Source organism: Onychostruthus taczanowskii, unplaced genomic scaffold, assembly GCF_017590055.1.
Source record: "Onychostruthus taczanowskii isolate IOZ18803 unplaced genomic scaffold, ASM1759005v1 scaffold27, whole genome shotgun sequence".
NCBI lineage: Eukaryota > Metazoa > Chordata > Aves > Passeriformes > Passeridae > Onychostruthus > Onychostruthus taczanowskii.
This window is the reverse complement of record NW_024500017.1, coordinates 3,820,143-3,834,407: the sequence shown is the minus strand read 5'-3', so window position 1 is coordinate 3,834,407 and position 14,265 is coordinate 3,820,143. Positions and strand designations below refer to the sequence as shown.

At 40.2% G+C, this 14,265-nt stretch overlaps 1 protein-coding gene across 1 annotated transcript in view; it reads left to right on the top strand.

Annotated features, from left to right (window-relative positions):
• ENPP2 (ectonucleotide pyrophosphatase/phosphodiesterase 2) overlaps nucleotides 1–14,265 on the top strand; it is a 71,954-nt gene that overhangs the window by 19,792 nt on the left and 37,897 nt on the right. The window contains 6 exon segments of the mRNA XM_041407532.1: nucleotides 1,835–1,990; nucleotides 4,006–4,131; nucleotides 6,145–6,205; nucleotides 7,433–7,530; nucleotides 8,551–8,630; nucleotides 9,833–9,952. Of these exon segments, the coding sequence (XP_041263466.1) occupies nucleotides 1,835–1,990; nucleotides 4,006–4,131; nucleotides 6,145–6,205; nucleotides 7,433–7,530; nucleotides 8,551–8,630; nucleotides 9,833–9,952 (641 nt within the window).

Below are 14,265 nucleotides of genomic sequence, written 5' to 3'. Positions count from 1 at the left end.
ATTTTTTGGTAGTAGACTTTCAGAAGCATTTGATAGGAAAGAGCTGTCATCAAAAATAAAGACCACAGCTTCATAGCTCTAAAAATTTGAGTGTTAACATGATTTGAAATAATTCTCATGTGGTTGATTTCTAGCATAGCTTTGTGACCTACTCATGTAAGCAAATACTAATCTGTGTATTGCCAGCATAAATGCACACTCTATCTCCTTGGAATTTCAGGTGGCCAAAATACTAATGGCTCACTAAGAGCATTCTTGAAGGGTACATACCTATAGAGTGAAACTTCACTGTGTGTAGGATGTTACTCACCCTGAGCACTGCTGACCTGATCGAAATAAAACCCCCCAAAGGCAGAAGGATGGAGTTGTCTGCTACTACCTTTTCCAGCAGTTATAGGAGTGTGCCTTGAACCTGCTATGAGCCACAACTGCAACCGTGGTACATTTGGGTTTCAAACCTATGATCTTGCAGTAGCACTGCTTTTCTGACAGGTTTACTCCCTGAAGTGGTTTGTGCTGGTGTCCAGGCAGTGCCACTCCAAGGGAAGTGGTGGAGCAGTAGTGCATGGGATGAGAGGTGGTGAGACATCAGCTGCTCCAATGTCACCTCCAAACTCCCCTTTCATCATCTTTTCCATCCATTCTCACAGTGTTCAGTTAATGCCATCTTATTTGGGAAGATATTTCCCTTCAATTTATGTGGAAACTAAACTCTCAGCTATGTAAAAGTGTAGGGGGAAAAATACATAAGAAAATATCAGAGCAACTATTTCCCAAAAGTGCCATTGCGTCAGTCCTCTAAAAGTCATACTGGTAATCGTGTTGAGGTTTGCCAAACCCAAACCAAACCATGGCCTAAAAGGAAACAAAACACAAGACAATTTCAAATACTTAATGTTAATAGGTCTCTCAAGGAACAAAAGGCATTGTGAAATTTTCCTTGGAACACCTCTATATTTACAGGATAACATACATTCCTTAGTTTATTTCATAAAATACAATTAAGCCTAGAGAACAGCACACAATTTTCCTGCTTCATATAAGCTGTTATGTAGGATTCTCCTACAAGAAAAACTTTTAAAATATATAAAGTGTATAAAATAGTAAGTTTTGAGAAAAGAGCAGACATATATCAGCTTTGATATTAAGGGCCCTTACTAATAAATAAATTATTGAAGTCTAATACATTATTCATGGTTTGCAGACTGACAGCCTTTCATTTACTTATATACATAATAATTATTGATTTATTAACTACTTCTGTATTTTTAATTTTTTTTATAATTTCGTGCTTTGCAGAAGGCATTCAAAAAGCCTTGCTTTATTTCTCCATTAATTTATAGGGCATTTTAAAGTTTTCTTTCACACTTCACATTGATTTGACACCTTCCAGTGTAGCAGACCAAGTCCTGCTGTCTGCATGTAGATTAATTGGAGTCCTTTCCTATGTAAACTGTCCAGCCAGCCATGAAAATGTCACTTGGTTTCTGAAAACAAAGGCCTGCTTCTGTGGAATAGCTACAGCTCCTGGAATGGGGCCTTGGAGACTTCATTTCTGCTAATGATCTCTTGATTGTTACAGAGGTAAAGCCAAGGCTGTTTCTTTGCAGGATGTTATCACAGCATGCTGCTTCCTCTTATTTTCCCTGAAAGAACAATTTTTTTTGAATTTGTTCTTTTTTTGTTTTGTTTCTTGAAGCAGTTCTTCTGCTCTCCCTTCCCTTTCCCAGAGCTAGCATCCAAGGTCTTGCTCATTCGAGTGGCTCAGGGCTGAGCTGCCTGTCCCATCGCTTGCCAGTCTGACAGATGTTGCCCTGTTTCTTGTTCCTCACAGTCCTGTCAGATTCCCCTTGGATCAATACCTCTGGCTCCTGCAAAAACAGATGCTTTGAACTTCAAGAGGCAGAGCCTCCTGGCTGCCGCTGTGACAACCTGTGCAAGAGCTACAACAGCTGCTGCTTCGACTTTGATGAGCTGTGCTTAAAGACAGGTATGATGGGTCTCCTGTCCTGCACTGCCAGGCCCTGCTGACACGAGGGTTCTGCCAGTGGTCAGGACCTGCTTGATAAACCAGCACTCCTTGGCATAACCTGCATCTCTTCCTCGCCTTGCCTTGGCTGGGCAGGCTCAGCTCAGCCCAAAATGCAGCCCATGTTTCCTTGCAAGGAGCAGCAGGAATGTGCACCTATTGCTCCTTACTGTGGGGAGCAGAAAAAGCAGGGTACTCTTCATACCACACTGAAAAGCAGATCTTCTGACACTAAGTTAAAAGCAATAATCAGTGTTCAGGCACCCATCTGACCTCTAGCTTACAATCAAAAGCTGTGGTAAAAACTGGACATTAGTCATTTTGTGTCAACCATCCTTTTTCATCACAGCTGCTAACTTAATATTGGAACAGCTCAAGCTCACTTGAGAGGGTGCCTTGGAAGCTGGGATCACTGAAGGGGTATGGGTCCTCTTGGAGCAGAGGACAGCCAGTGCTTGCTACCCATGCCCCAGACCCTGATTTCCAGGTTTTAGGATGCATATTACTGCACTGGTAGAAACATTTGACTTCAATTCGTTGGACCCTGGGGGATGGAAATATAGCAATAGGTTCACTTTCTGGTTTTGGCTTTTTTTTCCCATGAGTCATGGGCAAGGAAAACTTCAAAGAGGGACAAGAGTTATGTTTTACTTCTTAGCATAGTGCATTTAAATTATTAGTTGTACTCATCTGCTTCAGTGTTTGCACAGTGGTCAGAGTTGACACAGGTGCCTTTTATTTTTGCCATTGAAGTTGTTCTTGCTTTATTGAAGTGTTATACTTAATAAGCAGCCAGAAGAAAAGTGTAATGATTAAAAATATCAGTGCCCATGGATATGCCATGCTTGAAAGTCTCGACTTCCTCAGTTCTGTTTATGATTATATAATTTTCATAGATTCGTACCAAGAAAGAGTGAGCTAATCTATACGAAAAACAAGTCTGGTCCCAGGCCAAAAATTTCTGAATTCTGAATCTGCCCTTGCTGTAAATGGCTGCAGAATGAGAAGCTCTTTTTGAGGACTTTCAGCGTGATATCTGCTACCAAAGGGCAGAATTTCAGTTCCTCACCCTCCTGTCCACAGCAGACACATATGTTCACATATGCATATGGATACCTGTATAGCCCCTGGGGCTGTTGTGCCAGTGGTCATATACTCCCACAGGCATTTATTCAGGCAATTATCACATGTGTGATCTGTAAATATTACACACTTTTAGAAAAAAGCCCCGAATGAAGCAGAAAGGGGATAAAAGACATTGCTCTGATGTGTGGTTTTTTTACTGGGTGCATGTTGTCTAAAGTGATTTTTAGTTTCTTCTGTGGGCCTTATTGTGGAAAACCATATGTTTAAAACCATTGGCCCTGTTCCAAAGCAATGTACTACCCTTGAGCGAGCCCCTCATTTAGACAGGCCAGGCCTTAAATTTACTTGCAAGATGAGAGGAGATGGAGTTCTCACAGCGACCATGCCATGCTTTTTTCTGAAGAACAGCTCTTGTATTTTCCTATCTTTGAGGTTGGTGATGGATCTGCGCTATGGGTGAGGAACTGATGGTGGGGAGTAAGGCATCACTTTGCATCGGTGTAGTCTCTCTTCTCTACTTTCATACTTTGAACAGAGGACTGTAGTAATTGAGAGGAAAAGCAAAGATTTCCCAAGAAAGACCAGAATTCTTAATTTGTGTTTTAGGTTCCACCGCTTATCCGTGAAAATCCATTTTTGTCTTTTCCTTTCCACACTTTTTCTGGCATTGAGATTGTACAAAGCCTGGAATACAACATCTGAGGGTATCAGAAATACTGTTTGTGGAGGAGTTGGAGGAGCCCTCATGCACTTGCAAGTGACAAGGGTCCTTTTATTTCTGGTTGACATACCTACTTTAACGACTAGAGTGTATTCATTCATTAGCGTGAATGAATAGTTTTTGTTTTGATTGCAATCTCTCATTCTTGCTTACATTGTGAATATTTTAGCTCGGGGCTGGGAGTGTACCAAAGATCGCTGTGGAGAAACCAGGAATGATGACAATGCTTGTCACTGCTCTGAAGACTGCTTAAGTAGAGGAGATTGTTGTACTAATTATCAAGTCGTTTGCAAAGGTAGGTCTTTGGTCTTTCTACCTCTTATCTTTCCAAACCCAATAAAAGGCATGGTAAAAAGTTTTCATCTAAAAGAGGACCTCTTCTTGTTTTGCTTTGATTTTTTTTCTTTTTTTTTTTTTTTAGGAGGTGGGGGAAGTGGGTAGTTGCATTTGTAAATTTCTGGGCAGAGGTAAATAATATGTTGGAGGATGTTATCTTTGCCTGTAGAGGTAGTGGTAGGAAGAGGTGGAGGTGGATGAAGAAGAGTTTAAAGCAAAGCTATGAAGTGTTCAGATGCGTTTTTCTGCATCACAGTGAGTGCAGGGTTATCTAATGATCCCAGAAGGAAAGGAGCATTCCTAGATATGTTAGCTCTGTCCCAAAGACCCCTCTCCACCCCCACCACAAAAGATCCTGCTCAAACTACTTGGTCTAATATCTGTAGGCTTTGTTTCTTGTGGAAGAGGAGTTGCAAGAATGCGAGAGCTGTTACTTGCAGGTGGGTGGTCATGGGCTTCAGATGACTGTGACACACCATGGCTGCAGAACAGCCCACACTGCCTGGTGGGTGGATGGTCTTTGAGGACTTTATTGTCATCCACTGCTCTGCTCTTTCAGAGCGTGGATGCCTGTCTAGTGTGTCTGCCATTGACAGTTGGTCTTCTGGTCCTTGGTAATGAGCTCTACAGGTTTTTGCTTTTGTATCCCACCTAGTTCTTAGGGTTTTTTTCATTCATTAACTTTGCGGGGGCAATGGTTACAGCTTGAAATTGTTTCACCATTTTGTACAAATGCATGTGTTCAAAAAATTACAATAGTCTAGACCCATCCATACACTGAAAATGGGCCTTTTTATTTACTTGGGTTTTGTTGTTGGGAATCCAAATGGAGTGTGTATTTTTCAACAAATCACTGTAGATTGTCCTTCCCCTTTCAAAGAAACCAGAAGCAGAGACCACTTAAATAATGGTATAGTTTCCAGTTCCTGCCTTTTTCGTGAGCTTCCTCTCACAAGGGTCAAGACAGAGGAATTCATACATCTCTAGCTTCATTATACATAATCTTAATTTAACTGGATAATAACAAACTATCTCAACAACCCTGGAACTCTGACATGACCAAGCTTTATGTGAGAACAGTGTTTCCTTTCTATTCGTGCCTTTACCCATCTGAGGATAGTGCGTTGGGTTTTTTTTTCCCTTGGAAATTGTCCGTCCACCTCCTGTCATGGTCAGTTGGAATTGCTGCAGCACACTTTTCCTGCAGGTCTTTTCTATGATGTTTTTTTGTTTTGTTCTTTTAATTGAATTGCAGTTCCTTTAATAGTGCCAGGTTCAGAAAGTAGGGTTGTTAGTTAATAATTTGGTTTATTCAATTGATCTGTAAAAATGCAAGTCATGAGCCACTCTATAGACAACATTCAGCAGTGGAAACCTTAAGAAAGTAGTTGATTACACAAAGTAATTTTAACTAATGTAGTTCTGAAAGAGTATTTAATGCTTTTTTTAGCTTGAGTCTCACCTGATCCATGAGCTGATCACCTCTCTAAGCCAGCTGGAAACTATTTAGAGTTGTTTTTCTTCCCCAGAATGAATTTTGTTTTGTACCTTTAGCCAGCTGAATTAGCTCATGGAGCCATCAGCACTGATGGTAGGAGGGTGGGAATTCACAGCCAGAAGCAGCACTACCTGTTTTTGACAGATCAAAAATAAAAAAAATTAAAATAGATGACCACTGTGTCTAAAGCGTTACCACTGTCTCCTGCGGTCAAAAGGACACTTTTAACTCCAGTTTTAAGAGCTGGTTGTAGAAGTGCTAGTTTGGCTATTTTTGTTGAATAGAATATAACCAGATCACTTGTTCAGCTTTGTGAAAAGACATTCTCATTATTCATGGGAAGTATGACTATTCAGTCCATTAACTGGAACTAGACTTTATTTTTTTATGTATATTTTCTGTGAAACCTGTAGCTGTATCCACAGATTTTGTATTTTTTGTTTTTTTTAAACTCCAATGTGACTTTTCTGGTAGGAGAAACCCACTGGGTGGATGATGACTGTGAGGAGATAAAGGCTCCTGAATGTCCAGCAGGGTAAGTGCTTTGGTTGCATCTGGAAAGGCAAATACAGGAAGCCAGTGGTCCACAGCTCTGCCTCGGACCTCTGCCCATCACATTTCTGCACTGGCTCTGTCATGCAGGCTGAATAACTGTGAGTTGGATTCTTTCCTGGGCTTCATAATTACTAAAGTTAGGCTCATAATATTGTAATGCATTTGCCTTTGTGCTGCTGGATGAGTAGTGGTGGATGATATTTGGGTTTGAACTCTTGGTCTTCAGTCACCTGCTGGTGGGTTTGCCTGCTTCACTTACATGCACAGGGAAGGTAGCCAGACTCCTCTGAAGTCAGTGGGAAGGCCTAGGTTGTTCTGCTTTCAATAAAATTCAGAATAAGCCATACATGAACACAGTCTGGGCCATTTTTTGGTTGTTTTTTTTTAAGTGGAATTTTGTACTTTTAGCATTACAATCTTAAATGAAAGGATTTCTAAACTGCAGTGGGGTACAGACTTAGTGAGGAATTTGAGCACATGAGTAACGTGGAGAAAGTAAGTAAATTTTGAAAGCATTTATCTCACTATTATCCCTAAAGGAAAGCATCTGCTCAGGTGCTGTGTTGGGTTGCAGCTTAGCCTGTGCTGTTAGTAGGATAGCTTGGAGATGCTTCTCCCGGTGACAGTGACAGCTGCTAACCGCTGCAGCAGATGACATTAAAAGCCCAGGTGTGTCCATCCATGGGGCATATCTACCTGCTTGGACTTGACTTTCAGTAGCACTACTAAATTCAAAAAGTAATAAAGTAACAAGAAATCCTGTCATCTTTAGTATGTTAGAATGAACTGTGCCTCACAGAGCATGCTCCAAATACTCCACGCACTTCTGTTTGATAAAGACCAATGGTCGTGAGACTTGTGGTTTTCAACTAGAGATTGTGTGCTGGACTGGGTACTTGTGCATGGTAAATCTCCTTCTCCATCGCCTTCTACAAGCATTTGCCTTTATGGGTTATATCTTTTTAGCTCAGGGAAGATGTCTTTTATGTTGGATATAGCCCTTTCACTGACTGTGAGTGAGCACTGGGTTACTAAGTGTGAGGATTATCAGTTTCTAATGGTCTGTTAAGTATGTAAAAGACTATAGGTATATAGTTTATACAGTAACTGAACTTCTGGATTTCCTAGAGGCTCAGTGAGCAAGTGGAAATAAAAAAACCTAAAATTTTGAAGTGCTGCTTTATATTCCTGCTGCTTTTGCCTTCAGCTTTGTTCGTCCTCCTTTGATCATCTTTTCTGTTGATGGTTTCCGTGCTTCATATATGAAGAAAGGGAACAAGGTCATGCCCAATATTGAAAAACTGAGTGAGTACATCTATTTTCTGTCAGTAAATGAAAGTCAGTCTCCTGCAGCCCAATTGCTTTCATTGTTTGTTGAGCTACAGAAGGGTCAGCATGGAGATGAAATGGCAGAAGTCCTCTTTATATTAGGTGATATCAAAGCACCCTGGTGACTTGAAAGCACCCTGAATAATGCATTACACAGCTGCTGCTTTGGGAAATGCTGCTCAGAATCAGTGACCTTCATGTCTTTTTGTCAGCAAAGAAATTCATCTTTAGTACATTATATGTATCATGCATGCTTACAGGCTATTTGGTAGGTGCCACAAAACTTTCCACTTGGCTCAGAAATGTTAGAGGTGTGGATAAGTGGCTGCAGAAGCTGCACTTGGATGCCTGGTAACTGGCTGAAAACATGCTCTGCACTCACCCTTCTGGGAATGGGCATCCCCTTGGGTTTGTGGAGGACTGGGTGCACTGAATACTTGAGCCTCTCTGTATTGCGTGGTAGTCTGTCTGCCTGTACCCTTGAAATGTGTTGGGGTTTTTTCCCCTGTGTGTGCTGGCCCTCATATTTGTGTAGCCAACTATGGTTGGGTTCAATGATCTTGAAAGTCTTTTCCGGCCTGAATGATTCTATGATGGGGGGCTGAGGCCACAAAGCCCAGTGTGAAACTGTGACTTTGGTGTATTTATTACTTAAAATAAACCTGTGTTTTCTCATGTTGTTTTACTTAACAAGACACTTCCAATGACTCCAGATGGAGACTAGCTCAGGAAACAAAAACAGTCTATGGGAATATAGCTGGTTCTGTAGTCATCTGGAAGGATTATTTCAGTTGTAAGTTGTGAAATACAAAGAATAGATAAGTAGATTTACTACTGCCCTTACTGCTGACTGCTGATAAGCAGCAGAAAGTTCATTTAAATTAGTTAAAATTTACCTGGTTTCTGCATAATTTTGATTCACAAAAATTACTTTCTCTGATTTTGTTTTCCATGTCTAAGAGCTTTGCTTCCTCACATTTGCATTTGATTTTTCAGGGTCTTGTGGAACACATTCTCCTTACATGCGACCTGTTTACCCTACAAAAACATTTCCCAACTTGTACACCCTTGCTACTGTAAGTAGGGGATGATTTTTTAATGATAAAATGTTGCACTGGAGTAGAAGTGTGTGTTATGGGAAGCAAGGTTTAAAACAAAACAACATATATATGTATAACTGCTTCATTGTCCATCCTTTTTGGTAATTATTTATGATAAGTATTTTCTTCATTTTGAAGAAAAAGTATTTAAGTATTTTCTTTTATTTTGAAATGGATTATATCTCACCATTACACACTGTCACAGCTTTCCTATGCTTTCTTATGCCTGCTTTAGCAGTTATTTGTACTGCTGCATAATTACAGGTCAAAGTTTTCCTAGGGGAAAAAAAACCACCCCTGAAATGCTGCCCTGAATACAACCAGCAGTTGTTTCCCTGCTGGAGCAGCCCGAGTCAGTGGGGCAGTGAGCAGCTGCTGAGTGTCTGGACGCTGTGCTGGCCCTGCACAGAGAGGAGCCATCGCTGTGCTGCGGAGGCAGGGCTGGCAGCCAGGCTGTCCCCACACCTGTGTGACACTGCTAGTGCTCCCAAAGCTGCCAGAAGGGACTCTCCACCTGCAGCTGCAATTTTTTCCCCTTCTTTTTCTTTTGTGGAACCACTGCACAAATGTTTAAATGGATGAGACTGGAGCATATGGAGAAAGAATAGGATGGGAGGGGAGAGGGCCCAGAGAAAGGAATTTTCTGGTCTTCTCCCTGAATTGCTTTTACTGCAGGACAAACTGTGGAATAAGGCCATGGCTTTGCGTGACCTGCCTCAATTTTTTTTCCTTGGAAATAATTTATCTAACAGAAGCAGTCATGGCAATAAAAATAGTATAAAATGGAAATGAGAAGTGTTACTCTTGCAACCAGAGAATGAATTACTGTGTCCAGAAAGAGCATTCATAAATAAGAACTGAAAGTACAAACAGATCTTGTTTTTATACATTTATACTTTTTCTTTGATGACCTCAAACTAACTTTTAAACAGTGTGAAAAACTTGAAAGTATTGAGTAACAGGAGTTTTTTATTCTTTTTAGCAGAATTCAATAATCTCTTACTGCTTTCATTACTACAGCCAGATTTAAATGTGCTTATCTGAAAGTAAAAATCTTTTCTGGTATGTAGTTACAAAGACACTTATTTTAAAATAATTTAGTGGTACTTTCAGATGGCTAGGAAGCACTGCATTTGTGTGCATTAGGGTTTTACTAATTAATCTACTTTTGCACAAAGGGACTCTATCCTGAATCACATGGGATTGTTGGCAATTCGATGTATGACCCAGTGTTTGATGCCAGCTTCAGTCTTCGAGGGCGAGAGAAATTCAATCACAGATGGTGGGGAGGTCAACCAGTAAGTTTCAAATTCCCTCCTACTTTTTTCTTCCTCCCTCTTCTCCCTTCCCCCTGTGCTGTGGAACATAGCCAATAATAATAATTAAAAAAACCATATGTGAACAATTTGTACCTAATCCCTACCCCCTCCTCCCCCTGGCTGCCCCTCTGTCTATCAGTTTAATGTAATGTTTTGAGTTGGCTTTTGCTTTTCAGAATAATAAATCCATTGACTATGGAAAGGTGTTTGTACTGATAAGTATAAATTAGACACAGCTAGGATAAAACCCTCACTTGAGGCAGCAGTGTAACACTGTGATTTTGTTACTGTGGCATAATTTTTCCTTTTCTTTATGGGTTTCTTAGGTTTTTGTCCTAGTAATGTTCTTGAGAAGTTTTAGTATAAATATTTTGTCAGCATAGCACAGCATAATTTCATAATTATTATTAAAGTCCACAAGTAATCACTGTTACCTGATTTACTGCAGAGGCTGTAGAAACTTGAGAATTAATTTCTGCCTTGAGCACAGCAGCAGAGGCTGGTCCAGTCTCTTGGATTAGCGTTGGACTAGGTCTGAACCTTTATTCTAGGCAAGGAGATGGAGTCCTTCCAAGTATTCTGTACTGCTACAGCAAAGACAGTCCCTTTGCTTCTGCTGCACTTTCCGCATTGGTGCATGCTGTAGTGGCTTTCTTTGACAACAAAAGCAAAACCAGCAAGGTTTAAGGAAGCCAAGGTGCATGCACATTTCATTGCACTGAATGCTTAGGGAACTATGGTTTAAATGCTCTGTGATGAATTAACCTCACAAAAGAGTGAGATGGTAGAGGTGAGGAAATCAGAAGGGGTTTGGAACACCATAATCTGTCATTTGTTTGCTAAATTGATCCATATCATCCCCCAAATCTCTTAAGACAGAAATATCCCAAGAGGCTAAAGGAGTTGCTCTGACAGTTGTAGGCTTAGCAAGTGTGTGTGTTGTCTGCAAGTCATTTAGTCCACAACAAATGTGAGACAAGACAATTTAGAGCTGCAGGCAGATGTGTCTGGCTGAAGCTGAGCCAGAATGAGGTGTTTGTGCTTTTGAAAAGTCTGTCAGTGACTCCTTGGCTAGCTGTGACCTGGGTTAGCTTTTGGCATGGGTGGTGAGGAGAAGACAGAGTGAGGAACGTAGCTATTTACCTTTCCAGATGGAATCAGGATCAAAACTAGGAGCAGCAAAAGAGCAGCAGTGTGTAATCTCTTTATCTCAGCTACAGCCAGAGCCACACAGTTAACACCTGCTCCAGTCTGGAATCGAGCTTATAGATAATCCTGTGGCTCAACTGCTGTGTGACAACTCATTAAGTAGCTGGAATTTAATTATGCATTGCAAATTGAATTCTGCATCTTACCTTAATTACGGTTAGGTAGGAGTTAGTGGAGAACTAATTGTTGGGGCTTGTACAAATGTCTCTACTTTTAAACTATGACATTTTAAAAGTACGATATAAGTCTATGAATACTTCATCACCTGCTGTGTTTTGTGGGGAACATTAATTCCCGCACCTACTCCAGGGAATAAAAGATTTTCTGGATGAAAAATGTCATCTGAGAAGAGTTTGAGAAAGTTATGCAATAGTGGGTGACCTTATGCTGGATAGAATCATCAGAGGATGGGGTGTGTGTGTGTTTGGGGGGGTGTTGCATACCCAAGTAGGGATGATAAAATAAACCAGTTGTTCTGAAGAGTTGTTAAAAAGGAAACACACAAATCATGTAATAAACTGGACATGTCTTTGGAAAATTGGAAGCAAATGCACAGAGGAAGGACTATAATTCAATCCCCATACACTATAATATGAGGGAAACACACGAATTGGGCAAACCTGATAGAGTAGCTGGATAAGGAGGTGATAGATCTCTTGCAGAAATATGATATAAATTATACTCTGTCTGCATGTGCAATAATTGCACATCTGATAAGAGAGCTGCAGTTTTTTAGAAGAGAAGAATTTACCTCTGTCTATGTATTGGTTAGATACAGTCCATTTCTAATGCTTTTTTATAATTTTCTTTAAATATGACATTGACATAAACTGCCCAAAATACCTGGGTTTTGAAAGATGAGACTGTTCAATTAAGGGGGTAGAAAGGGATACCAGGTCTGTGTATCACAGGAATCCTGTCTGTCGTATCACATATTCAGCTGGCTCTTTTTAGGTCCTGGGTCTCAAACTGAAGTACTCAAAACCTGGAGAGTGGGATATGGTTTGCACAGGATTGGAAATTACTGTTTTTCTGTGCAAGAAGGCAGAAAGTGTCTGAGACTCCCAGCTTTGTATTAAGGCTAAAATGCCTAGAAGAGAATGTAATTTTATGTTGATAATTTCTGAAATACTTTCTGGTCCTGGAAGCTGGCATACTGTATATGGTTCTATGAAAATGTAGGGGGGTTTGGTGGTCTTTCCTTCTTTCTTTCTTTCTTTTTTCAGTACTCAGTCTTTTGCTGAAAACCTGCCAGATTACCCCAGACATCAGTGAGATTTGGCAGATGAATATCTGAATGCTTTTACTCCACAAATTATGAGAAATTAATAGCATTAGGAAAGGGTGAAGGGGGGAGAAAGTAGCTTGGAAGTGTTTCAGGGTGCTGTAACTGGTTCTGGGACTTCCTGATTTAGTGTACAATGTTGATTTATTATATAAGCTTAAAACAGCCTTGTTTTCAAAACAAAAGTGTTTCATAGGAAACAGCCATAAAACCACTCCTCATACTGCAACAGCATCTCACAGAAGTGGTGAGCATCAGGGCCCATGGGGGAAACTAAGTTTACTGCTCATTTTTCATGACACTGACATTCATGTTTTCATCCCAAGTAACTTTAGGCACTAAATTTAGGCCCCAGCTGTCTTTCTTTGGCTTCTGTTAAGCATAGTTTTCCATGTCTTGGTTTGATGTAGTGAGTTTAAGCTTACACTACATATATTGGGCTTTTTTTTAAGTGATCTTTCATGATCTTTAGAAATAACCCATTAGCCTCTCCAAGGTCAGAAGAGGCAAGGTGTACAACTGCTGGTTAATGGGGACAGAGAGGCTCCTTCACAAGGTAACCTGGCTTGCAGCTGAGTTTGGGACCAAAGATGTCTTTCACTTTAGAAATATCATAATTATAAAAGTATTGATGGATGTTTAGGGTGCCTTATATGTAGCTTTACATTCACTATCAACCTTTTAAAGACTACAACCCTCAAAAAAGGACTATCTTGAGATGTTAATCCTTAAACATGGCCATGACATTCCTAGGTATCAGACAGCATGTTGTGAAACTGTCTTTGTAGTTTTCAAGGTATGCCTGTGGACATTAGCTATCATCACCCTGCATCTTAACATGATATTCCTGATTCATCCTGATTCAGTATTTAGATTAAAACCATTATTGGAATTTTGTTGATTTTGTCTGTCTAATAATTACAGAAACTTCAGAACACTGTCGTCTGCCTTTCCATCCTGAACAGGTCTTGCAATCACTTTGTTGATTGGTAGGGGAAACAGAAGGAGAGATGTCTGTGATTTTGTTTTATAAGTACTTCTTTTTATCCAGCTTGAGCCATGAACAAGCAATAGGACTCTGTCTATTTATTTAATAGACTTCTTGTACCACAAATCTTCTGTCTGGGCAAGAAGGCAATGTTTAGTTTCCAAGTCTGGGAGAACATTTCTGTTTTGTAAGAAGTGTGGACAGGGCTACTCCACATTTTACCTTGTTGGCAGAACAAATTGCAAGTGGTGCAGGAGTGGTATTAATTCTACATGCTTGTACCAGTCTTGTACACCTTTCTTTACTACGAAATGCTGTGATTTCCTCCTTCCCACCTTTACCTAGATGTGGAAGGGATTTCTCATTGCTACATCAGCCTTTGATGCAGTCTTTGATTCATCTGACATGTTAAATATGTGTCAGCCTTTGTGAAGTTGTGGGCTCTTGTTTATTCATGGAAGATTAAAACCAGGGAGGTGTCCCACTTTCTGTGCAGGTTTTCAAAGAAAATTCCACAGCTATCTTGAATAACTCTGGATTAAGTACTTGCACACCTGTCTAGCAGTAGGAAGGGAGAACCTGGGACTTCCATGTTCCATATGGCATTGACACCTAACTTATTGTTTAGCCTTATCTACTTTCTATAAGTAATGGAGAATTGTAGTCATTCAACACAGAGGATATAAAAATAAAAGTAATTCAACTTACAGGATATGTTTAATATATATCTGGGAAAGCATGCATACTATTTTCATACTATTTTTCGGGACACCTGCCAGTGTACTAGGTTTGAATCTGTGATTGCATAAT